At 38.3% G+C, this 25,203-nt stretch overlaps 1 protein-coding gene across 5 annotated transcripts in view; it reads right to left on the bottom strand.

Moving 5' to 3' along the window:
* The window catches only part of slc12a5a (solute carrier family 12 member 5a), a gene marked incomplete at both ends in the record, with an annotated part of 157,038 nt that overhangs the window by 28,095 nt on the left and 103,740 nt on the right, over positions 1 to 25,203 (bottom strand). For all 5 annotated transcript variants that reach the window (XM_079241736.1, XM_079241735.1, XM_079241734.1 and 2 more), the window contains 2 exons: positions 12,608 to 12,745; positions 13,254 to 13,354. In XM_079241736.1, the coding sequence (XP_079097862.1) occupies positions 12,608 to 12,745; positions 13,254 to 13,354 (239 nt within the window). The remainder of the gene's footprint in view (positions 1 to 12,607; positions 12,746 to 13,253; positions 13,355 to 25,203) is intronic.

The following is a 25,203-nucleotide window of genomic DNA, read 5'->3' on the forward strand; positions in this document are numbered from 1 at the left end:
TTGGGTTGCATTGACTTCTGCTGGTGCATTGGTTTATTTAGATTTATTGCAAATACATTGACCCTGATTTCTTCCTTATTTCTCAGTTTTTTTAAGTTCATTTGAAGTTGTAATGCATGTTATTGAGACCACCCTGCTCTAAAACACCCAGTGTATTGCATTTAGGTCATCCACTCTTTGAGGTCTGTAAGTTGATGTCTAGAACAGTCCCTTCGAGTCCAGAAAATGAAGAGCAGTTTGAGTACAGAGGGCAGCCCTGGGACCAGTCTGCTCAATAGCTGGATGGTATATTATTGGATTTCTTTAGCAGTTTTTTTTTCTGATGGATTTGATATGGTCAGTTTTGCTGCAGTGTTTCTGCTGTGGATCCAAAGAGAGATGCTCTTTACAGCGTGAGTCCCTTTCAAGGCTGTTCTAGTGAAGACAATTACTGATAAACACACATGATATTATGATCTCATTGACGATTAAAAGCTTTGTTTTCCTACCTGGAGATTTTTGTTTATGATAAACTTCTTTGTGTACAGTATGTCCATGTGTTACACTGCATGTGTGTGTCTACACCACAGTGACAGCATGAATTAAATCTCAAGGACACATCCAATGACCCTGTACATAACAGGAATATTCATTTCCTGCTCAAGGACAGCTTTGTCAAAGATGGGTAATTATGCTCATATCCAGCTGTGACCCATTTTACAAAGTAAGAGCCTGACCTTAACATCATCACAGACCACAACAAATGCACAGACCGCTCTGCTCATGAAAACAGGAGCTACGCACATTAGCTGTAATTTATAGCAGTAAAGACGGTACTATGAATGAAGATTGTCTCCCAAAAAAAAGGTTCAGATATCATAGATAAAACTAATTTTACCTGAGCAGTTCCCACAAAACCCAGATCTCTCAAGTTACAGTTTTCACATCTGGTCGTGAATTAGTGTTGAAAGGCCAACTTTATGAAAGGGGACTAATGAACTATACATTTTGAGATGTTTTAAGCTTTAAACTAACACTGATGCACTTTCAGAAAGAATGATTGATCCCTCAAAATAAATAAACTTATCAAATATTTATTTATTTATTCTTTATTATTAGTCTAACTACCTTTTCAAGTCAATACAATCCCAGCAACATGCCGACAGGATCTGCTTGTAATGAGACTATTTAAAAAATATTCTGTATTGACTAATATTACAATGTGATATAATTAAACATCTTAAAAACTGGCCTTGCTGATTTTACTCATTTGAAGGTAAGAGGGTTGGCTGTGTCCAATAACACTTTTTTTTTTGTCATCAGATGATCAAATGTTCAATAAGCCTCATTGGAAAAGGCTGAGCTCATGCTTTAAGACTCTTTTGAGCTTGAGGCATTATATTAAGATTTTTGTCACAAACAGGTGACTAAAATGTCTTCTAAAATGAGTGACTTTCAGCAAAACAGAAAAAAAAAATATTGCTCCCAAAAAAATCTGGCTAATATTTATTCCGTTTCTGCAAACTTAACCTTGTTTCTATTACAAAGTTTGTCCACAGAGGAGCTGTAGCTGACTGTAAAATTACTGTAAAAAAAAAAAATTATGATGCTTTTCATTCAAATGTCTGCTTGTTTTGTGTTTTCTTGAAAAAAAAAAAAAACAACAATAAAAAAACAAAGTCCGTTGTTTAAAGCTGAATTTGAACCTCACCACTGGGACCAAAGTTTAAGGCAGAATAAAGATATGCTGCAAAGACAATCTTAAATGGTTGGTTACTTTTAAAACATACAATATACAAGATGGAGGATTTTATTTATTCCCTCAAAGACAAAAAGGAAGTCTGCACTGGGAAGTGACACCAGATGCTGAATTCTGAAAACAGACTTCTAATTGAATCATCCTGACAAGCGGCTGACATCAAATGAATACTAATGTGTCAGATGCTACAGAATGTTTGGAGAGCCTGGCTTTTAAACATTAATAGAGTAATGTTTGTGCAGAGCAGAAGACAAAGCAAAATTTGAGTAATGGGACACAAACAAAGCAAGTCCAAAACCGGTCAAACAAATACTTTCTTTAAATTTCTTTTAGATATTAAACACAACTTCCTTCAGATCTGGGGATGTTATGATTACTTCATTCTGCAATTAATCACAACAATAAAAACTATAATTTATTAATTGTAAGAATACATCAATATCGTTGTTAGTGTGGCACTAGTGTGGTTGTTAGTGTGGCACCATGGCAGAGAAAGTTATTCCCTCCAAACAAAAGGATTATGTCATCAAGGTTGGACTTGTTTTGTTAGATAGAAGAAGAAAAAAAAACCAAAGTGTTATCGTGGAGGACGGCTCACCGACCTGTAGAGAAAGGAAGAAATGCACAACCTGTTGGATAACCACAAGTGCAATGAGAATTGTCCACTAAACACTAATTACACAGGTGAGAAAAGATAAACAAAAAACGTATTTTGTGATGCATAGTTTTCCTGTTCAAACATAATCTACCAAGCATGAGGTTTGTCGCTTTTATCAGTAAGCAGTTGTCATTGTCCGTAGAAAGTGTGTTTAATTCCTGATGTGGTATTGTTGCTTTATTTCCACTGTTCCAGTCTTATTTATGTGTCAAACAGCAGTTATTCTGCTAAAGGACAGCTGGAAGTCAAATCTAGCTAGATGCCTTTCCTGAGCTTCGGACTTTTCTACGCAGCTTGGTAAGAAATTTTCAAAATCATTTTAATAAAGTATTTGCAAGAAAGAATTTCCCAAGTCCAGGTAGAGGTCCTGTTGTCTTTTCCATCTGTTTATTCAGAGAAATCCAGAGCTAATATGTAGGATTTAGTTGGAATGAGAAATCTTGTTACTTTACTTTGCCGAAATTATGCTGGGATCAAAAAATATAATTTATGCATAAAATGTAAAGACCTACAAGGTGTTCATGTGGTTTTACATATTCATAGTGTTGGAAAATAACTTCATGCAGAATAATGCATTTTTGATATAATGGGTTCTGATATTCATTAAACCTAACACTCATATATACATACAGACCAAATGTGAATTTATTACGTTGTCTATGTGTAAATGAGAACGATTGGTCCATCCTTGATAAGGGCTGAAATTTAACCAACAACGTCAGCTCTAACATCTTAATCCTCACAGCAGGGAATCTGTCGGCCTTCAACCTGACTGGGCTTTAATAAAAGATCCATGACTTGGACTACATGAGTTGTGTGAGGGAGCAGCCGAGAACAAACCTCATTCGTCTCAGTCACGTCTCCCACTGTACGATAAAGACAATCGTTTACACAGTCTGCCTGTTGTCTGCGCTATGTAAATCAGATTGTGACTCACTGTGACTGTGCCACTTCAGTGTGTGGTAGAGAAAATTATTATCCTCTGCAAGTCAAAGGTCATATTGTCGTTCTTTTGAATTTATGAGGCCTGAATGGGCTTTAGTCTGTACAGCTCCATCCATGACCTAAACCGTGCTGACTTTTAGCAGAATCTTACAAATGTCTGTCTTACCATGGGAAGTTTGGCTTCAAAACATTCAAGGCAAAATGGAATCATTGGCAGGCAGTATATTTCTAGTTAATGTAAGGCAAACAGTTTAGTTTTTATTCCCAGAAAGAGAAGTCACTGTTGTGTTCAAGATTTATGAAAAAAAAAAGTGCTAAAAATCAATTTTCCTCATTGAAAAAAGGGTGTGTTCCTTATTAAAATCATACAGAGACAAAGACAACATGGATTATTTCACCTGTTCTCTAAAAAAGCAATGTCACATCTTTTCAACCTTCAAATTCCTTTTCTGTACCACTGACTGGCAATGATGTAATTAAAAAGTCAGAGTTTCCATTGGCAGGTCCTTAAGGGACTTGGTGTGTAATATACAAAGCAGTCGGGTGTTGTAGGCAGACAGGTACCCCTGCGGTCAGCACTTTAATGTTTCACCTAAAACTGCTTCTGCTGCATAAAACAGGTTGAGGTCAGTTTGTAACATAACAGGTAGGTTATTAAAGGAAAACCTGAGTGCATTTCCCAAGTGTAGGATATCACAGCTGACAAAACACCCTAAAGAAGAGGCACTTTTGTAGGTAATATTAATTTTAAAATGGGATTTTAAAAATAAAAAGAATCGATTTCATTTTGTGCAATATAAAAATAAAAAGGTGAAAGACAATACTATGGACTCACATGGCTGTGGTTTTCTATTAAAGTGAGACAGCGCAAGGAAAGAAAGACAAAGAAACAACATCTTTACTGAACAGTCTGTCAGGGAAGCAGTGTTGTTTTTGTCTTATAGAACCTATGACACTCCACGGGAGAGTGACTAAACTGAGGTAGGCAACAACCCTCTTCAGACTGCAAAATGTCATTTTCTCTGCCTGCTCCCCCACACAATAGGAGAACACAATCAAGCGACCTTCTCTATTGGCGCGCTGTATGAGTGCCTGTGGAAGTGCACAGCTGAGTGATGAATTATAATCCAGTTTCAACAATAGCTAGCGTTTGAAAAACAATGTTTTGTCTGCAAGAAATCCTGGTTGTTACATGAGATGCACAGATAAACATCAAGAGAGCTTAAACTGCCTGAAAACTGCAACACCTCCGCGGGTTTGATAAAAACCTGGTGAACTAATGGATGCATGTAATGACTTTATATTGAGAGACAGGCTAAAACAGATGGAACATTTGTGTACTCGATTAATCATTGACCCTTTGGGGAGAAAAGGTTCAATGGTTATTGAAAGTCTCCTTTTTCCATTTTCATTCAATTGTTGCATCATTAGCTTATTTGTGGACAGAGATTGCAGTCTTTACCAGCGTCTGCTCTCATAGGCGCACATGCTCATACAGGCACACCGAATGAGAGTCTGTTTAATGGGCTGGGAGCCAGCAGTGTGATGATTTCCCTGGAGACTGAGCCACTGAGAGCAAAGGGAACACAAACTGCTGCAGAGCTACAGGTATGCTAGTGTGGCACCATTGAACTAGGAAGGAACAGCTGCCCACCGACCTCCTGGGAGCCCATGAATAGATAGCTCAGGTGTGCTTAACGAACAACAGGATTTTTCAAAGTATCTGCTGGGGCGTCTACTCCAGATTCTCTGCTTTATGCTGTCTGACTACTTACCAATGGCCTCTCACCGGATTGGGTCTCTCTGCATCTGTCCAACTCTACACCCACAGGAAGTAACATAATTAAACACAAAGAGGTTGCTCGACTTCAACCTTCAGTTCTTAGAAAATATTCCTCCGCTTGTAGGTGAACCATTTTTCCTTTAACGTTACATCAAGACAGCTGAGAGGTTATTCTCTATTCCTCAATGTGGGACGGATGTCCACAGTCCAGTCAAACACAGTAAACAAGCCTGATTATTTCACAGTATTCATCTGGAGTATGCTTTTACTAGATAATAGCTAAGTACAATTAACTGGTGAATAGGTAACATGACCTTTGGCTGCCATCTAAATTAGTGCATATGAAGCCTCTGAACTTGTCATCCTGACAAGCTATAAAACAAGACATTAAACTCTGATCTTGTCGTAACCCTTACCAGTACGACTTCCTCCTAAGGCCAACAGTTCCCTCTAGAGTTTTAGCAAGAGTAGAATTAAAAACAGAAGGTCAAACCACTTTCATAGTCTTGTGTAACTCAAGGCAAAGGAGAATGAAAGACAAAGAGGGTGAAAGAGTAAGTTTATATATACAGTAGTTAAGTAGATCTTGGATACGGTAGACAAAAGTCAAGTCTCCCAGAGAACCTGACAAGATGTTCAGGCTGACAAAACCAAAGTCATGCTGAACTTGACTTCTTGAAAAGTTTTCATTTTATTGGTTTGTTTTAACTGAAGTCGTGTCAAGTACTCATCTGTGCATCAGACGAACATTTCATTTGTCACATTTTCTTTACTGCACAGTTCGAGTTGCGACAAGCTTTGTAACATAGACCAGTTTTAGATAACTGTCTAATGTAAAAGTGACAAGCAATTAAATCAGGTAGTGAGTACTGCATCAAAGATCACTGGATGTGACTCCTAGCAATATTTATAACTGAACTGAGGTTTCAGTTACAGTAGACAAAAGGCAAAGAGCTTACATCTATTAAGACAAGAACAACCAGAAAAGCACAAATTCGGAAGTTTTTCACCTACTTTAATTGTCTCAAACTTGCATAAAAAGTTGTTGCATTGTGCAGGTTGCAATGGTGCACTGACACATAGTCACAAGACAATTGTGCGCAAAACAAATGCTCACAACAGAAACAGAAAAAGAGAAAAATACTCACACATTTTTGCAATCTTTATTTTTCAATAAAACATTCTGTTACATTTCATATAACACATAGGCACATGATTATGTCATAGCAATATTCAAAACAATAGGTGTGATATGTGGTGAAAAGTGTGAAAAACAATTTCTGAGCAGTTCTCCCTTTCTTTAGTGTCATTTGTCATGGAATGTGTTGCAACAAACTCTAATTTTACAAGTAAACATCTTTAAAAGATTTGGTACTGCTGCTATTTGGGCTTTATTGTAAATATTTAATTAATAAAGTAATGTAGTCTTTCTCCATTCCTGTCTTGATGTACCACTGCTCTGCATGTTTTAAATTTGTCTAACACAGTAGCTGCGGTGAATGGCTTATCAACAGTTTGGCAAAGAGCTTGATGAAGAGTCTAATAATCCGAATCAGATGTGTTGGAGTAGGAAAACATCTTAAACAGGCTGGGCAGTGGTACTCCAGGACCAGGACAGAGAAACATGACACAATACAGCTAATTTTACCCTGTTTGCACTATATCCTGTTTTTCTTAAGCTGATAGTATCTTTGTTTTTATTGGATGAGCTCACCATGCAGCACCAATGAAAACTGGGTTGACATGGCAACAACATACTGAGTCTCAATTCTGTCTTTACACAGGAATGTATTGTACAATTTCTATCAGAATTGAAATAGATTTTTATTAGTTAATAAATTGTATTTATTTACAAAACTGAATTTTTTAAACCAATTGTACCAAAAAAATTCACTTTGAATGTTAATGTGGGATCACATCACTGAACATGAGATGAGTGAGATTGTTTGATGTGTCTATTTACTATGCAGATCAATGGAATCAAGGTATTTGATGATTAATTTATTAGGTTGATATTGCATCAAAGTAACAAATGATGTAAAATGCACTTTGTTCAGTTTCTCTCCCTGAGCAGAGAAAATAAGCATGCACACTTCACTGTTTCATTACTTTCATTACTGGCAGAAATAAGAGGTGTAAAAGGGAGCGAGCATGGTTGGGTGAGAGGGGGAGCGGGCTAACAACTGAGGGGAGGCAGAACGAGAGCTTGTAACGCCATCTCCACGCTTGGCTGGCCAAACAGGAGCTGATAGGGCAAATGTGTTTCTGCTCAGGTGTGCTGAATTATTAAACAGACAGCAAGAGGAGAGGCCGGCGAACATCAGCCTCCCCGATCGGCTGCGAATGAACCAGTCAGTCTGCGGTCATGCTGGCTTCTGTGTGTGTGTGTGTGTGTGTGTGTGTGTGTGCACGTAACCGCCAATGGCTATCTGTAAAACACTCAACGGTGCAACCTCTGTGGGGCCGAACGCTCCCCACCTGAAAATAACATCTACATGTGTTACTAGAATATTCTAGATTGAGAAGACTCCACAAAGCCTCATGTGTGGCCACTGGCTGTGGTTTGGATGCAGATCACATCCAACACCAAAAGCTTCTATCCCCCTATGTACATGTTCCTACTGGTGCACTGAGTCTCAAATCCAGGTCAAAGGGAACACCTCACATAAAAGAGGGCAGGTGGGGTAAAACGTACCTCAGACAGTCAAAGGAGCAGAATACTGTTAAACCAGAAGAGATTATATGATATCAAACATAAAAGCTGTGATGGGGGAAAAAAAGACAAAAATGGAGAAAAATAGTTGAAGAAGCAGAAGAGTATACAGTTATCCTATTAAATTCATGTTTTAGGTAGAGTAACTAAACATGACTGTGAAATTTTTGTTTGGCTCTGCCATAATAAACAACATGATGAGGATTCATTCTGCAGGAGACTGCTGACGGCAATACCGATCTGATACAGTGGTCTAATGAGAAGGGCAGGGTGTGAGGGGGGAGAGGCTGAGGGCAGATCATAAAACACCCCGAAGGGAAACAACATTTATGTGAGGGAACATTAAGCTGTAAAAGGCAGGACAGAGAACATATGGACAAATGTTCCTGTAGTTTCAGGAAGGAGCACTCATCTAGAAAACGACTTGAATAAAAGTAAAGAGTTGCAGAGTTAGCATCGTTTTAAGGTTTTAGACATATACATAGACAAAATATTGTATGCTGTACGTACAGGAAGTAAGTCTACACACATCCTGTTGACTAATTTTTACTTTCATCAGGGTACAAAACAGTATAAGCATTTAATCATATTTAGCTATGCGTTCTGATTAAATGGATAATAACTAATTGTTTATCGTAACCATAAAAACTTTATGTTATCTCGAATGAACTTTGAAGACTAAAAGCCCAGTTGGAAGTCCTGGGCTCTTCAAAGACATAGATCTTCAGTGAAGCAGCCATATCAAGCCAGAAATCAGTTCAACCTCTTGTTCTTGCTATTTGTTTTACATGACAAAAGATTTCATGTCCAGGCAGGATTAAAAAACAGCTCACTTTGCTTCATTCTTATGTGAAGTGCATTGATGCAACGGTCCCTCCTTTTGTCTTGCTGTACAGATTGTTAGAAAGCTGTCGCACAATGAAGCTGCAGTTAGACTGACATGAAGAATACTAATCCTTTCTTTAGACCTTAACGGTAGATTTTGTTTGATTATTAACCGGGTAGAGTCAAGTTGTATATAACTGCTATAAGGGACATGTGAACCCTACATGTTGATGATTGAACTTAAGGTTGTATTGACACCAAAAGAAGCATTTTGTAACTGAAAGCACCTTTTTACTTTTAATGCATTACACACATACCCACTTTGTATATTAACAAGAGATTTTAATATATTATTAAATGGTGAAAAATATGCAGATAATCAAAAGAAAAAAAATTCTCTAAATTAGTGTTAAGTATGAGAGTACTGCTATCAAAAGTCAAAGTATTTCTTTTTCATAGAGGAATTTTTTAAAAATAGTACTAAATAGTTTTCGTAAAAGAAGAATTTTCTCAGTCTATTAATGGACAATCTAGCTGAAATCAGCACACAGGTTTAAATGCTGATGTACATATTTGTTTCATGTTAGCACCCTTAAAATGCTAATAAACATATATTTACTCTGTTACGCTAAATGGATCAGGGAAGAGAAAATTGCCAACAGATCAGCAGAGACCAGTCTCCATCTTAACCCGTGAGACCTCTAGCCTGTTTGCTCATGTCACACGCTGGCTATCTCTCTAATCTCAGCTTTCACACTGCGCCAAATAAAGCCCGCTGACTCTGTGTCCCTCTGTCACTACTCACCCCCTCCCTCCTTCACTCTAGGGAGCAATGATGAAGGATGGAGAGGGAGGAGAAGCAGGTGGAGCAATGAAGGGAAAGGAAAGGTGATGGAGAGAAAGAGAAGGGTCGCTGTGTGAGCGATAAAACGCCACAGGCTGCCGTAATGAAAAGCCTCTTGTGGTGATGGAGAGATTGCCTTTGCAATAGGCCACTGATTGGAGATGCAGCAACTCGGTGCAGACTAATTAAAGAACTGAAGGGGTTGGGGTGTCAGGAGAAGATTAGGAATGCTTGCAGCGTTACCTGAGCTAAGAAGAGCTGGACAAGCACTATTGTCATTTAAAATGGTGGGGTTATATAATGCTGGGTTCCATAGTAACAACATGTTGGGCTGCCTGTGTTTGCACTTTATAATTTGTACAATATATATATATATATATATATATATATATATATATATATATATGTGTATGTGTATGTGTATATACACATATATATATATACACATATATATATATATATATATATATATATATATATATATATATATATGTGTGTATGTGTATATACACATATATATATATATATATATATATATATATATATATATATATATATATATATATATATATTTTTCTGAATGTATGTATGTACATAATATCAGAGCTTTTTTCATCTGGCCGGTACACAGAAGAAAGTACATTTCTCCTGTTTTAGCCTTACTGCTTTCGCTACCTATTCTTTTCAGGTTTCATTTTAAAATACTTTAATTGGTTTTAAGTCTTTAAATGGCCATGCCCCACCCTACGTCTTGAGTTGTTGCAAGTCTACTCCCCCTCTCAGTCCCTTAGGTCAGCTGCTCCTGTACATGCCGAGGACTTGGTGGAAGATAAGAGGGGACAGAGCTTTCTCTTTGGCGGGACCACACCTGTGGAACTCGCCAACACTGCAAATGAGACAACTGTCTTCACTATCCAATTTTAAATCCCTTCCTGAATCCACTTCTTTTTTATGGGTGTTTCATCCAATATCAGAGTTGCTTTTACTGCACTATCTCTCTTAGGAATCCTTCCCAGGAATCTAAACAGCTTCATGCTGATCCCTCAAATTGGTGTCAAGACATTTCTACAGATATGTCGGTCCATCTGAAACTAAAAAACCTTCCGACTTAAACCAAAATAACTTCCTTCAATCATGTCTTAAAGCCCATCACAGATATTTGTTGTTGCATCTCTCTGTAAATATGTGTAGGCATCAATGTGCAGATGTGAGGACAATGAAAATATAGTTTAATAATGTATCAACTATCATTAATAGCTACAATTACTTTTACATATACGGATTTTTGATGTGATAAAAAACATATCAACTGCAAAAAATGACCAAAATATTTATTGTGAACTTTGTTTTTTTATTAATGTGTTGTCAAGTCTCTCTTTTTTAAGCCATTTTCATCAATACACTTCTTAAATAATACAGAAATCAATGTTCCTCAGTACTGTAGTTCCAACGAATCTTATGATTAAGAGTATTTTTCCACTAAAGGTCTACTGCATATCTGCTGGATTAATCTGGATCCACAGAAGAAAGAGTGTCTGATATAGTCAGTCCACTGACCTCTGCGGTCAGGATCAGGAGTTTACTTCAAGGTGAAAAAGAAAAAGGAACACCTGAGTCAAAGTGAAACAGGACAGAGTATAGGGGGGAGTGGAAAAGTGACAGACACATAGCAAAAAAAAAAACAACAGGGAAAGGAGACAATCAGACTGATTGGACATCAGGAAAGACAGATGAATCAAAGGTCATAGAAAGCTGTGATCCTGTCACAGCTGTGGCTTTTCAGTTCTTAAATGTGTTTTACACCCAATGAGCTGCCTCTGAAGTTACAGAATTCTGAAAGTCCGCATGAAATATCTGCATAGTCAGTTTTTTTTTTATTGGTCCGTCACACAGATTTTGCATAAAATCCTTCATTATTCTCATCTGTCATCATTTCAGCCTTGCAATGTAACATCTCGCTGAGCGGTTAAAAAAGACACAGTTTCCCACAGGATTGATAATGTAGCCGCTTGTCTGTCCATCAAGAGCTGAGAAAAAGGGTATAAAGTAAACTCATTCCTGCTGCCATCTCAACACCCAGCAGCAGCAAATACCATGGGGTGGTGTGCAGGGAACTCATTAGTGAATGGCATTTAAGAGCAATCCAGTAACATGAGCAGGGAATTTATAATATCAACAGAGAGTGACTGACAAGTCTTCAACTGGTCAACTTTTACCAGCTTGTCAGAGAAAATGTAAACAAAACAACCTTATCTAAATCCCAAACATGTAGAGGCGATCCACAAAGCAACAAGGATATGTTAACAGCGCTTTCCACTTAATCAAGTTACTCAGTGTGCAGTAAATAATATTCCTGCTGCAAATTCAGATCCTCTGGATACATTTATTGATGCATACTGTGTCGCACCAAGCAGGAGGGCACACTGCTTTAAGTTGATTTTCAAAATTTATTTTAGGAATAATCATTTTTCATCACTAAAGCCTGGTATTTGTGTGCAGAGAGCTCAAACTATCATTGCAATATTATCATCTATACTGCAGCCAGTAACATCATTAGTCTGAGCTTCATCTCAGCAGCACTGCAGCAACATTACACTGCTCTGATAAGATGAAGTATAGATGGTGGATAAACAGTAAGCTGCCTTTAAAACACATTTCATATATATTCAAATGCTTTAATAAACTAATGAACACCTCAGAGGTTATGAACATTATTGTGGATCCCAGAAAATGATAACCTTTTTCATATTTATTAGTACAGCTTATTGCATTCATTGCAGCACACAACATTTCCAGTCTTTGCAGATACATGTTTACTGCAAAGACAACTTTCATGTTGAGCTTGGTTCTATCATTTATCTTTAGACATTGTTGGGTTTACTGCTTTAGGATGCACAGATTACAATAGTTTCAAGTAAGCACAGCTCATAATATGGCGACATGCAAAAATCGGATTCATTTAACGGTTTGATATCTGGATTTTTTTAAATCAGCTTTTAATATACAGTATGTCTGTTTGAGCTATGAATGTCAGATCTTAGGATTAAAATCATCATTCATGAACCATTGGCACCATTTAGACAATGTGTTTTGGTAAATACCTTGACTGGTTTCTTGCGTGCTGACTCAGCCTCATTGTTCTCAGCTTCCTCATGTTCCTTGCTACCTTGTGGCAGGTTGGAGTAGTTGGCCAGGCTGCTTAGAAGAGACGACACCATGGGGCTCGTGTCCATCTCCTCCTGCAGAGACACAGATGACAGAAAGGCTGCAGTCGGTTGCTGTATTAACCCTCTCAGCCAGCAAAGTGATCCTACTCATGTTCTTTATGATGGATTGCAAAGATCACTGGTGGAAATTACCATTTTGGAATCTGGGTTATCCCCCTTTGAGCTAATTACAAGGAACAGAAAAAAAGCACTCGGTACATTAAATGTTTTCCTCATTTTTTGTTTTGTTCAATCTTGAAATCCCACTGAGAACACTATGTAAATACATTTCTGCAGAGCTGAGGCAAATTGCTTTGTTAGAGTTCTTACCTGTAGCAGCGTGAGATTCGCTTGCATTAACCTGAGGCTCCCACATGCCCTTCACACAATAATTACCCTCATTAATCGATGTCAGAGCTCTTATTCAATCACTGAATCATGAAAACGACAGTATCCCATTCCTTATATTTGTTCCTGAATATGTGTATTATTCAGGAACAAAAAGTAACAGTGTGTGCTTATGGTGTGTATGAGATTGTACCTCGAACAAGGCCATGTTCTTGCCATCATACTGCTGGCTTTTCTCTGCAGCAGCATCACTGCTGTTGATGAAGGGACTGCTCTCCTTGGGGTTACTGTCGCCTGGAAGAAATAAAACAAACACACACACACACACACACACACACACACACACACACACACACACACATACACACACACACACACACACACACACACACAGTACTTTTAGATCAGACTGAAATAAAGCAGACCGAAAAGAGCACACCAGCAGAGAGCACAACACACAAGCCAGTTTTTCATTTAAAAATAACCCCTTTTTGAAAGCTAAAAGTAACCTTGAAGAGGAGACAGACTTTTGAAATGAATGACATTTTATTTATGTCTGTTTTGTTTGTTTAAGTCAAGACACACAGAGGGCTCCAAGCGAAGAATGTCTGCCAAGAGAGGAAACTCAACTTTTTATTTTTATAAACCCATTTAAAACAACCACAGCTGAAACAAAGTGCTGTACATACTTAGACAAGGAAAGGAAGCTGCTGTCTCTAGCAAGTGCCTACTGTCAGAAACATGGAGAAACAGTCATATCAAATGGACCGTGCATTCACAACGTGTACAGTGCTCCGTTCCATATGCTCATGTAAAGAACACAGAACTAGATATCTAATATGGACATTTGTTACGCAGAAAAACAACATTACAAGTGCAAAAGCCACTATTGATGTATCATAAGAGATGCTCAGAGGCTCTGCTGATGTTTTAGCCTCTAACCACAGAGGTAGGAGCAGCGTGATGTTATTTAGGTGACAGCTTGCTGAAGGCACCACAGCTCTATCGAGAAGCATATGTCTGAATGTTCTAGGGTCTACAGCTCTAAAACAAAGTATTCCTCAAAACAAACAGGTCTGAAAGGGCAGGATCTGGGCAGATCTATTGATTTTCATTCTCAAAGATCACTGACAAGCTTGTCGATCTCCACTGACATTTAAAAACGAATTCTAAACTGCATGAGGTAGTGATCGATCCCAACGAACTGTTTCTGTTCCGCGTCTCACCATGTTGGCACTTATCTCAAATGTTTCCTAATGTAAATAACTGTTTCCAGAATATACTTGGATGAAACAAATGAGGGCAAAAGAGGATGTTTTGTGTTTTAGCTGGAATTGCAGCAACTTTATAATGCCTTCAGATTACACAACTGTGGTGACTCAGGGACCAAATTTAAATATTTAAAAAGGTCTCACAAGCAAATTTTAATTTGCTGCAAGCACTTATCTTTTATGTTTCTGATGCAATTTTATTCCCAAGGAAATCAAGTTAAGGAAAAATGAGAATAGAAATGTTGTTCCATTAAGATGTAGTGAGTTTGTAAGCCGGCATTCATCACATATTATACTCAAATAGCTATTGTTTTTATCAGTATTACGTGGAGATTACAGGTGGTATATGCAAGTGGTAATTACATAATCATCTGTTTAAAGGAAAACTTACTAAATCATTAATAAAGTGCTCTTAAAGTCAAGTTTTAACAGAGTTCTGTTTGTTTAGGCCAGGCTCAGAGCTGCCACTAATACTGACAAAACAACTTGATAAAAGACAAAAAAGATGAAAATCAATCTGGCTGCAAGCTGTAAAATTTATCAAGTGCAGGATTTTATGACAATAGATAATAGAGCTAGACAGATAAAATCAACCAAGCTAATACATCGACTGATACCAGCGCATATAAGATGCAGATATTAATCTTTCATACTACAGAATATCCTGCATGGCATACAGTGTGATTAAAAAATATTTAGGTTATGGATGCATTTAATTATCAATTGATCCAAAATTATATTTACTACTAAATACAGATTATGATCTTACACTGAATAAGCATCACACACAGTCATAATGTTAAAGCAGAAGTAGGGTCATCTGTGATGCAGCTATTAGTGTAAACAAAATCACTAAAGGCAAAAAACAAACAAAAAAAACAGCACTTGTGGCCTCACTGTGTATTCTTTATGCTTCTCAGTACAAGGTGGAGGAAATATTATGAGAACAGAACTAAAATGTAAAAATGTTCCCTTTTTTCCCCATGGTTGACATGGATCATGCACATCTGCAAGACTGTCCTCTAAATATGTTCCTACACGGTGTTTATTCTTGTAGAATGAAATAATCTGTAATTACATTTGTGCAGTACAGAAAATGGATGGATGAATGTGCAAACTCTGGTGCTTGTGAAAACAACTGCATGAACATGATTTTTGTCTGAACCTCACCAGGGTTTTAATGTGTAACCCTGAACATGTAATGTATGTAATGAACATGTAATGCTATGACCTAAACCAGGGGTCGTTAACTAGATTTGGCCTGGGGTCAAACTGACCTCTTCACCGCTAACTTCCTCTGCTCCCGACACAGCTGACGTGCTGTGCGTCTCTCTCGCCTCTCTCTACTTCGACCATTCTGAAAGGAGCTACGTTGTTCTAACACAGTGCCGTAAACAGCACCATTTTGGTGCATTGATAGATAACTCTTGCAAGTTTTTATCAATAGAATCTGGTAGGCCAGATATTATTGTGGGCGAGCCAGTTTTGGCCTGTGGTCTCGGAAGTTGTCCACCACTGGTCTAAACTCAGGTAGAAAGTCAAAGAAAAAAAAAAGTTTAAAAAAAATTCATGTTATCAACTAAACATAACTCAGAAAGTTGTGTTTCCCGTGGGAGCTAAAACTCATATCAGAACATTGTTATGAAAAGTCAGTGGCTTTCTAAAGGAAACAGTTAACAATGACATTTGCATCTGGCAATGCTCACCTGACTCATGCCACCAGTAATATTGGTGGTTTAGAGGATGCTATTATGGGTTGTATTGAACGGTAACATGTGGTACATAACATTAATGATTCATATGATTGTCTGAATTGGAGGACTTACTGGATTAGCAGGAGTGAAACTAAGTGGAGCCTTGTGTGGTATTGTAAATCAATCCAGATGCTGTAAAAGGAATGGCTTCGCAACAGAGAACCATTAAAGACTGATGCATTACTGCTGTCATTCAAACCTTTGAAAGTTACAGACCCTGCCGACAAGGACACTCTTAAATGCTTATGCATGTCTAAAATAAAAGCACATGGTGCAACTGACCACACACACACAAACACACACACACACACACACACACACATATGTATATGGTAGTATGCGGTCTGAATATAAATAAATTTCAGAGTCACTATATTCAGTGCAACAAAGGTCTCGGTGGTGAAGGTTGCACAGAGTAAGCTGTCTCATTTGCACCTCCTAGCATCTCTTGAGGGAGACAGCAGATTGCTCTCCCTCTGGCTCTCGGTCCTGTCTTGGACTGAACACTGCGAGACCAAGTTATTTATAGCCAGAATGCTGCAGCCATGTGCCATGACGTCGGGGCACCGCTAACAGACGGCATGCTGTTCTTCAGAGACATACTAATAGGGCTGCTCAGACGGGGGCACTGAGAAAAGGGGGGCATGAGTAAAGAAAAGAACAAAGAAAAAAGCAGCAAGGAGGTTAATGCAAAGAAATAGAAAGAGGGAGAACAAGGATGCAGATGGGAATATGGAGGCAGACAAAGATAGATAGTGTGAGGGTTACCAAAGACAGGGAGAGATGTGCCCTCAGACAGAGAAAGATGAGACGGCTAGATCTGTAAATGGCATGAGACAGAAGAGGTGTCCACATCTCGGGCAAAATGTAAAAGCTCCTGTAGCACTTAAAGTTCAGCTCACATTGACCTGAATGTTAAGATAAACATAGCTAGAGCTTCCAGCAGAAAGTTTTCAGAACATGTTGATAATTTAGTTATTTCATCTGAATGTGCATAATTTGAAATAAGGGCTGCACGGTGGCATAGTGGTTAGCACTGTGGCCTCACAGCAAGAAGGTTGTTGGTTCAATCCTCAGGTGGGGTTTGGACAGTGGCATTTCTATGTGGAGTTTGCATGTTCTCCCCGTGTATGTGTGGGTTCTCTACAGGTACTTTGGCATCCTTCCCACTGTCCAAAGACATGCATGCAAATTGTCCAGCTCCAGCTTCCCCCAACCCTTCATAGAACTAAGTGGTTAAGAGAATGAATGAATGAACTTAAAATTAAACAAGGAAAAAGATAGATAACTCTTGCAAGAAAAAAGATAAAAAAAATCATGATCAGTTCCAGCTCAAAAGAAACACTGGCAGATTTGGATTTTAAATAGACTGAAACTTATCACTAATAGTTTATAAAGGATTTTTATATATAAAAAAAAAAAGAAACAAACAGAGGTTTGAGAGCAACACTTGAACAAGTGATCAATTATTTTAAAAACATATTTTCAAATTGAATAACTTCACAATTATTGATATTTGTATGCTGTTGTTTGCGACTTTATCCACTGCATTTACTCTTACCTCCACAAAGAAAGACCTCCTCACAAGGTCACTGCCTGCATCTCAAACCACCACATAAAAATGAGTAGCACATCCCATTACATCATGCCTTACCATGTGTGAAGGACAAATATTGAACCGTAATTTATAATTGTTATGACATTCAACAAGATTTCATTACCAGCCTGCAGCAGAGTGACCTATCTAAAGAGATTAATTGAAAAGATGCTTTTCCTCATTGAAAAGAGCCACCTGAGTTGATCTGTCTAAGTTGCCTCCAGGATGCCTCCGAGGTGAAAGGTTTTGGGCATATCTAACTGGGAAATGCCCCCTAAGCTGAACTGGAAACATGGGAAAAATTATGCTTCCTTGCTGGAGAATCTCCCAGTATTCCCCCAAGAAAGACTGGAAGAGATGGCTGTACAGAGAGAGGTCTGGTCGCTTTGCTGTCTCCACATCCATAATTATGGAAACGGGATGGGTGAATGGATGGATGAAGGTAATTTTAAATAAAAGTTACTGAACAGTTCCACACTTGACATTAGTTGAAAGAATCTGAGGTGTGACTGTATCATCATGATTAGACTTATTAGTCAGGCAGCATCTGAAGTAGATATTTCTGGTGAATCATGAAAGAAATAGCGTAAGATCAATCTATGATGCAAGCTTGTGTAAACTTCTAAGCCTGCGCCACACCTTTACTGATATATATCAGTCAGTGCAGGGTTTTCGCTTTATGAAAACTGGAATTTATCATTCTGCAACAATACACCTGTTGATGCTGAAAAGCAGTAATGCTTCAATCTTTTACTGTAATCTCAAGGATAGTTATTTTTAAAGGAATCTTTGAAAAAAGACTTTTTTAAGTTCAAAGTAAATGTACATAAGTGGAGCACTTCTTAAAGGATCAAACAAACAAGAAGCAACAGACAAACACAGGCTCACACAGCTGAATATTAATCATATCATATTAATCTCTACATGGTCCATTTCTCTGCAACATCTAATAATTAAAAGCTCATCATTGAAGGAATGATGGATTGTTTCTTTTTGGAAAAAGGATAGTGCCCAGAAGAGTTTTGCTCTGACCGCTTCCCTCAAGCAGCTAATCTGATGGGATCTGTCCAACAGTGGTTCTTGATATCAAAGCCTCTCCCTATCTGTGGTCGACATCCAGAGCTCCACTGCTCAGAGAGCGTGTGACTGTCTTCCAAAATCTGTCAGAGAAACAACTTTACTATCATTTTCTCATTGCTGACAGTCTATTGACAGTCCTACTTGGAGCATTTTGGCTTGTACATTGTTTGCCGTCATCCCAGGCAAGAAAAGTAAAAAAAAAAAAAAAAAAAAAAAATCACTATGTAATTTACTTCCCTTATACATGATTTCATAAATAAAAAAATTGACAAACAATAAAACCACCTACGGTGCTCGGGCCTAAATAAAAGTTGGGCAACTCCAAAACCCTATTTTACTGTTACAAAAAAGCAACAGATCCTCTCATGTCGGACACTGAAAAATAAAACGAACCCCGAACATTGCAGATTCAAAACAAATAACAAAATCTGATTGTGTTAATCAGAAAGGTTTAGAAATCTGTGGACACACATAATTCTAGCAGTAAGTTAAGATTATAAAATGAATTTATACTTAAAGTACAGATAGGGGTCCGCATAAATTTTATGATTTTGGGCATTAAAGATGATCTTTAACAGTCAAATATGAAACAACTAAATAGGGCCAAAGTACTCTTTGTGGTGCTGTTTAGGGATCCAAGACACAACTTAAATCATGAAACCCACAGAGATCAGGAAGGAATTGGTTTGTTAGGCTTTGTTAGGCCTTTCCTATAGTTGTTATATGTTACAGAGTTTTACCGCCTTTAGTTTGTCATCAGTGATCAAAATCCAGTCGACCCTGATAAATCCCAAGGTTGCAAGTATCTGCATCCATCTGTATAGTGAAGCATCTTCTAGTCAGCTTTTGTGCAGGCGACTAAACCTGAGCTGATGGTTAAAACTTCACAATTACAAGCCGTAGGACATGAGACGTCTATGCTGATGCCACCTGTTGTAACAATGATGCTATGTGTCTCACATCATGAACTGTTCCCAATCTTCTCCATATGTTTCCCTCCCTGATCTTAGCTGTTTGAAAACTGGCCAGACATTAAAAAATGTGTAGCGCTTAGCGTCATATGTTAATATTAATGTGAAACATTTAATAATCAATATTTAACTCTGGAGCAGCACTTCTTATTTTCTATCTGTTTATGTTAAGCTATAGGGTAAAAGGGAATGATCTCATCTTTAGAGTTACATAACTCAGTCATTGAATAAATAATTCATTACCTTAATCAGTCTCAGATGCTACTTTGCTAGTTTTCGCTTGAACTGATCCTAATCAGCCCGAGATGCCCTGCAGATATTCATCCTCTCATTATGGTCAGATGGGGATGTCATTTGACGGTGAATTATGGAGAAATATCGGCCAAAATCTTCACCGGAGTATTTCAAAAACCAAGAATCATAAATTTAAAAAAAAAAAAAAGTTGTGAGGAATAAACTCTTTATTTGGTTATTACTAAGAGGAATTATTAATTACTTGCGCTGTGGAGCACAGGAGTCAAGCTTAATGTGTTGGAAAAATAAAATAAATGCCATGTCAGAGGCCAAACCTCATTACAAAACATAAACCAAACGAAGGAAAAACAGAAAGGTTGTCGTTTCATTCTAATCCATCTCTGATAATTTCTCTTGCTCAGTTTTCTCCCCCATTCTCCTCAGCTCTGAGGCATTTTGAAAACCTGCGAAGCACTTCAGTCCTGTGGTTTTCATTATCTCACAACAAAACTCTTTTTGTTGATCTTGTCATGAGGTTATGATTTTGCTGTGTCCTTTGTTCCTGGTTTCCTGTTTTATTTTGTAGGTTGTTCCTGTTTTGACTTTGTTTGTGTTCAGTAGTTTACCTGGGTTCATTCATTTAATCTGTTTCACCTGTGTCTCGTTGTGTTCTGTGTATTTATACCCCTCAGTTTTTGTCTTGAGTTGCTTGATCATTGTGTTCGTTCTCTGTGTTACGGTGTGTTCAGACCAAATGCATTTTGACCGTTTATGATGCTCAAAACGCTGAACGCTCGACGCTGGTCACTAAACTCTCACTTTTTTGTCCGATGCCCAAAATGCTCCTGCTGCGTTTGCCGCTTGTCCTGAGCGAGCGGCAAACGCGGCGGAAAAGAGAGGGGGAAAGGCGGAGCTTTCTTTCTGGTTACTTTGAATGATGGCGGTGCAGTAGAGAGACTGCATGGTTTTATTTAATAAATAAAGCTAGAGAACGTTGTCATAGGGCATTGATAGTCACTTGATGCAACAAGAGCTGCAATCAGCAGAGAGCCGCCACCCCCCAAACAAAGCGTTGCCAGGCTACTTGTCCTGCTACGTTGCCAAATCAGTAAAATTCAGCTTTTTACCAAGGAATGGTTATCCTAAATATTGTACCGAGTAACGGCATTCTTATGCATCAGTATATGGTGAAAATACAATAATGCCTCCGAAATGTGGTGTTTCTTTTTCAATATATATACGGAGCTACAGACGGAGCAGTTCGGTGCAGCTGAAATCAGCCAACTCTGACAGGGTCGGTTAGGGCCGTTACGACAGCAAAGTTTCTGCAAGCAGCCTGCAGCTCTTGTTTGTGGAGAGAACTGCAGCGCTGAGGATCATTATGACTTGTTAAGATTGCATTTTCAGAAAGCCAGTGGCTGAACACTGTTTTAGGGTGTCTCAGCCCCGTGTCTGGGTTCACCACAGAAATCCTCCAGGAGCTGCGAGCTGATCACTCTGATTGGTTGACGCCCTGCGTCAAGCGAGCAAAGTTCCAATTTTCCTTCTCTGGCTCAAAGCATGTAGACTTTACATGTAAACCTGCCGCTCTTGACGCTCAAAACACGTTTGGTCTGAACACACCTTTAGTCCCCTGAGTTTCTCCTGTTCGTATTAAATCTGTCTTAAACCTGCATCCCAGTGTTCGCATCTCTGCATTTGGGTCTACACCTTCACCGTGACAGATCTATGTTCCTTTCTATCATGTTCCTGTGTTATTCTGTTACTGCTCTTCCACTCTGAGTGATTTGTCTCCACTTTATAAAACACGGGCCGAACCAAAAAGATAAATGGTTTACATCAGGTAGTCAACAGGAGCAGATGCAGGCTGTAGCTCAGATTGCTGCTTTGGATAACAGAGGTCTGTGCCGTTGTAAGTACTAATCCCTCCATCAGAATTTGCAAACACGTGTAAGTTCTACACAGTTAAGCCATTAAAGGTGATGCATATATATAACATGGATCAGTGATCATGATTTGAATATTATTTGATAAAATAATAAGTAACAAAACCAGACGTAGGCTAATAGCAATATACAGACTGTGTCTGTGTGAGAGTTTTGCTGGTGTATGTGTGCCATGACAGTTTCCTTTTCTCAACTAAAGATACCAGGAGACGCTTCCATTGTTTGAGGATAAACAGAAAATGTTGTGCAAATAAGCGGACACCCAGTCCACTGCTCTCACCTCAGTTTTCCAAAAGATCTTTGAACAGAGCCACCACGGATTACTTGCTGAGAGCTATTTGACTTTGTTTGATCGATCTTTCTCGAGTGTCGGTGAGGTGGTGACAGTCCCCGTTTTTGCTCTCTCTCTGCCTGTGCTGTGTCACGCTGCCGTACAGCTTTTTGTCTCTACAGACTAACATCAAGATGAATAGCCCGTAAGGTAGATGTTGATACTCAAGGAGCTGACTCAACATAAGTTCTGGGACGACTTGTTGGTTTGGTATGTGTGTATGAACAAGCGTGTGTTTATGTGGCGGTGCACGTGCTTGGCTCAGGCCTGACTAACTATGCTGTACAGCAGCTGAGTAGCGGCCAATTAATCCGAGTTTGGGCACAGGCAGCTGGAATTCAGCCATTGTGTGTAAAAATAAGAACACTCACTACTCCTGTAATAACCACAAAATTAGGCTTTTTATATGCATCCAGAAATATATTCAGAGCTTCTTCATGTATGAAAGTAAACATTGAACATCCTTTTGGCTGTCAGTCTGACTCACAGTGGAGTAAACATGGAGTACATGCGCTCAAGCAAACATTTAATTTGGATCCAAAGGAAACACTTCATCTGGTGGTGAGTTTAAATGGAATTAGTGTAATGGAAACAAACAATTAAAACAAAGAATAAGTAGGATTTTCTGCCTTTCCATTGTTCCTTAGTGTCTCACTAAATCCAAGCAGGTCATGAGTTCACTCGGTTATTCTTTTATGTGCTGTGACAGATATATTTGCCAAGCAATCAGCACTGTAGGTCTCTTAAATCAGGTGAGGGATTAAGGTCATTTTAATCCAAATTCAAGTCAAATCGGGATTGACAGTGATTTAACGTGTATCCAAACATCTATGTGTAATTCTGGAGGAAGAAAAAGTTTACATAAAGTTGACCTACATTTAAAAGCTCAGGGTTACAAAGCGGCAGCTTTAGAAAGATGGAGTAGTACAGAAGAAGCTAACAGAGGAGAAAAAAACCATAGCTAATATGTGATACACAATGTTGAAAGTGATGTTGCTGAATTACAAACTGTAATATTCAGATATTGCTATAAAAAAAAGATTTCTCACAACAATAATGAAATCAAATCAAATTAAACTTTTTTCATGAAGTACTTCTTACAAAAAAAAACGTAACAAAAAACAACTATGTATGCATACAAGAGATCATTCATTTTTTTAAATGCTCCTTCCTACATATTTCTTGATAAAAATAACCTTTTTGGTATACTATTTCTAAGAATGTAATGATACTTTAAAAGGAAAATCTTTCTTTTCAGGTACCCCTGCCCAACAATTTAAATTTAACAATGCCCCAAATGGATAGGATAGCAATGAGAAAATTCTTTAAGAACAGACAAACATAACAACTGAATGAAAAACAATTATGGAAAAATATGGAATTATTTTTTAATCATAATTTCTCACAATCACAAGAAATTTAACTATATATATATATATATATATATATATATATATATATATATATATATATATAAATTACTATTCTTTTAAAATAATGCATTTGCAAGTAATTTATCTTCTTTTATGAATACAAACAAAATGTACTGAGGGAAAATAGTTGCAGCTTTGGTTACATGACCACATCTGCCCACACACACTGTCATAAACAGATATTTTTTTACTCTCCTTCCTCGGATTGTGGCTACCGCACATCAGACACACAACAGCCTTGTATAACTGGATCTCATGCTCTGTGTCTCCCACTCCTCCTGAACTGACTTTATTAGTCCTTTCTCTGCCTGATGACATTCTTATTGTTTTACAGTTTGTATGCACACAACACAAGTGATGGCACCTGTATCACGCAGCCCAGTTTCTTTCCTGTGCTTTGGAACAGAACTGTATGCTCATCAGAATTCAGTCTGGTGCTTTAGGACTGTAGGAATTTTAATGCAGCATTGCTTCACTGGGTACGACTTTGACATAGTCCCTTCACTTCAATCCATCAACATGTCCAGCAGAGATCCTGGCTCCTGATAGGCTTTTGAGCTGATGACAGCCGACTGGCTAAAAGCTAAGGAAGGCAAGAGGATTGCTGCTCATGAATAGCAGCTTTTAGCAAGTTGACCGTGTCTCCTGCTCATGTCACTGATTGATGTCTGATGATGAATGGCTGGATTTGGTGCAAATGTGCGCCTGCTGCTGATGCCCCCCATAGTTGTGTGCACGTCAGGATTAATTTTTGTTAAATAAAAGGCCCTGGTAATGCATGCTCAGCAGCACTCTATCTGGCATCAAGCAGGAAGGTGACAGTGCGCAGAACGAGACTGACACTCAAAAATAAAACTAAGCAATCCCTTCCTGCTTTGCCTTTTAATTTCTGCAACCATCAGTCAAGCAAAGGGATATCTTGACAGAGAAGGATACGCAGATGTGGCTGCAAGGAGAAAACTGCCAGGATGAAGCATGAAATGATGCAGAGAAAAGGCAGATTGAAAAGCTTTATTTACTGTAAGACATTTTTGATATTGCTTTCATAAACTTTTATCATTGTATGACTGAATTCGATCTGCTCTTCTTCTGTCATCACATTGGTCTGGTGATCAATAATCTGTTGCCTAAATGTTAGATAAGAATCTCTTCCCATCTGAAAAGGAAAGCCCGTCACACATACACATACACACAGTCATTGTTGGACAGTAAAATGATTGTGGATTATGGTGGGATGTTAACCACAGAGACAACACCAGATGTAAACTCCCCCAGCAGATAATTCCCAGGTATGATGCCAGTTTACACTGCGAGAAAACCCTCACGCTGGATAAGCTCCAACAGGCAAATGTTTTGCCTGTTTTTTTCCCCTGAAAAATGTTAACCTAACATTCACCTTCCTCTATTCCTCATCCCTGTTTCCTGACAGTGTGTGCTGTCGAGCATAAGTGTTTAAACTTTTAAACCAAAACTATAAACGTCTCTGGCTTGTTTGCTTGTCCGTGGATGTTCACTTGAAAAGAAAA

The sequence above is a fragment of the Telmatherina bonti genome, assembly GCF_933228915.1.
Source record: "Telmatherina bonti genome assembly, chromosome: 6".
Taxonomy (NCBI): Eukaryota; Metazoa; Chordata; class Actinopteri; order Atheriniformes; family Telmatherinidae; genus Telmatherina; species Telmatherina bonti.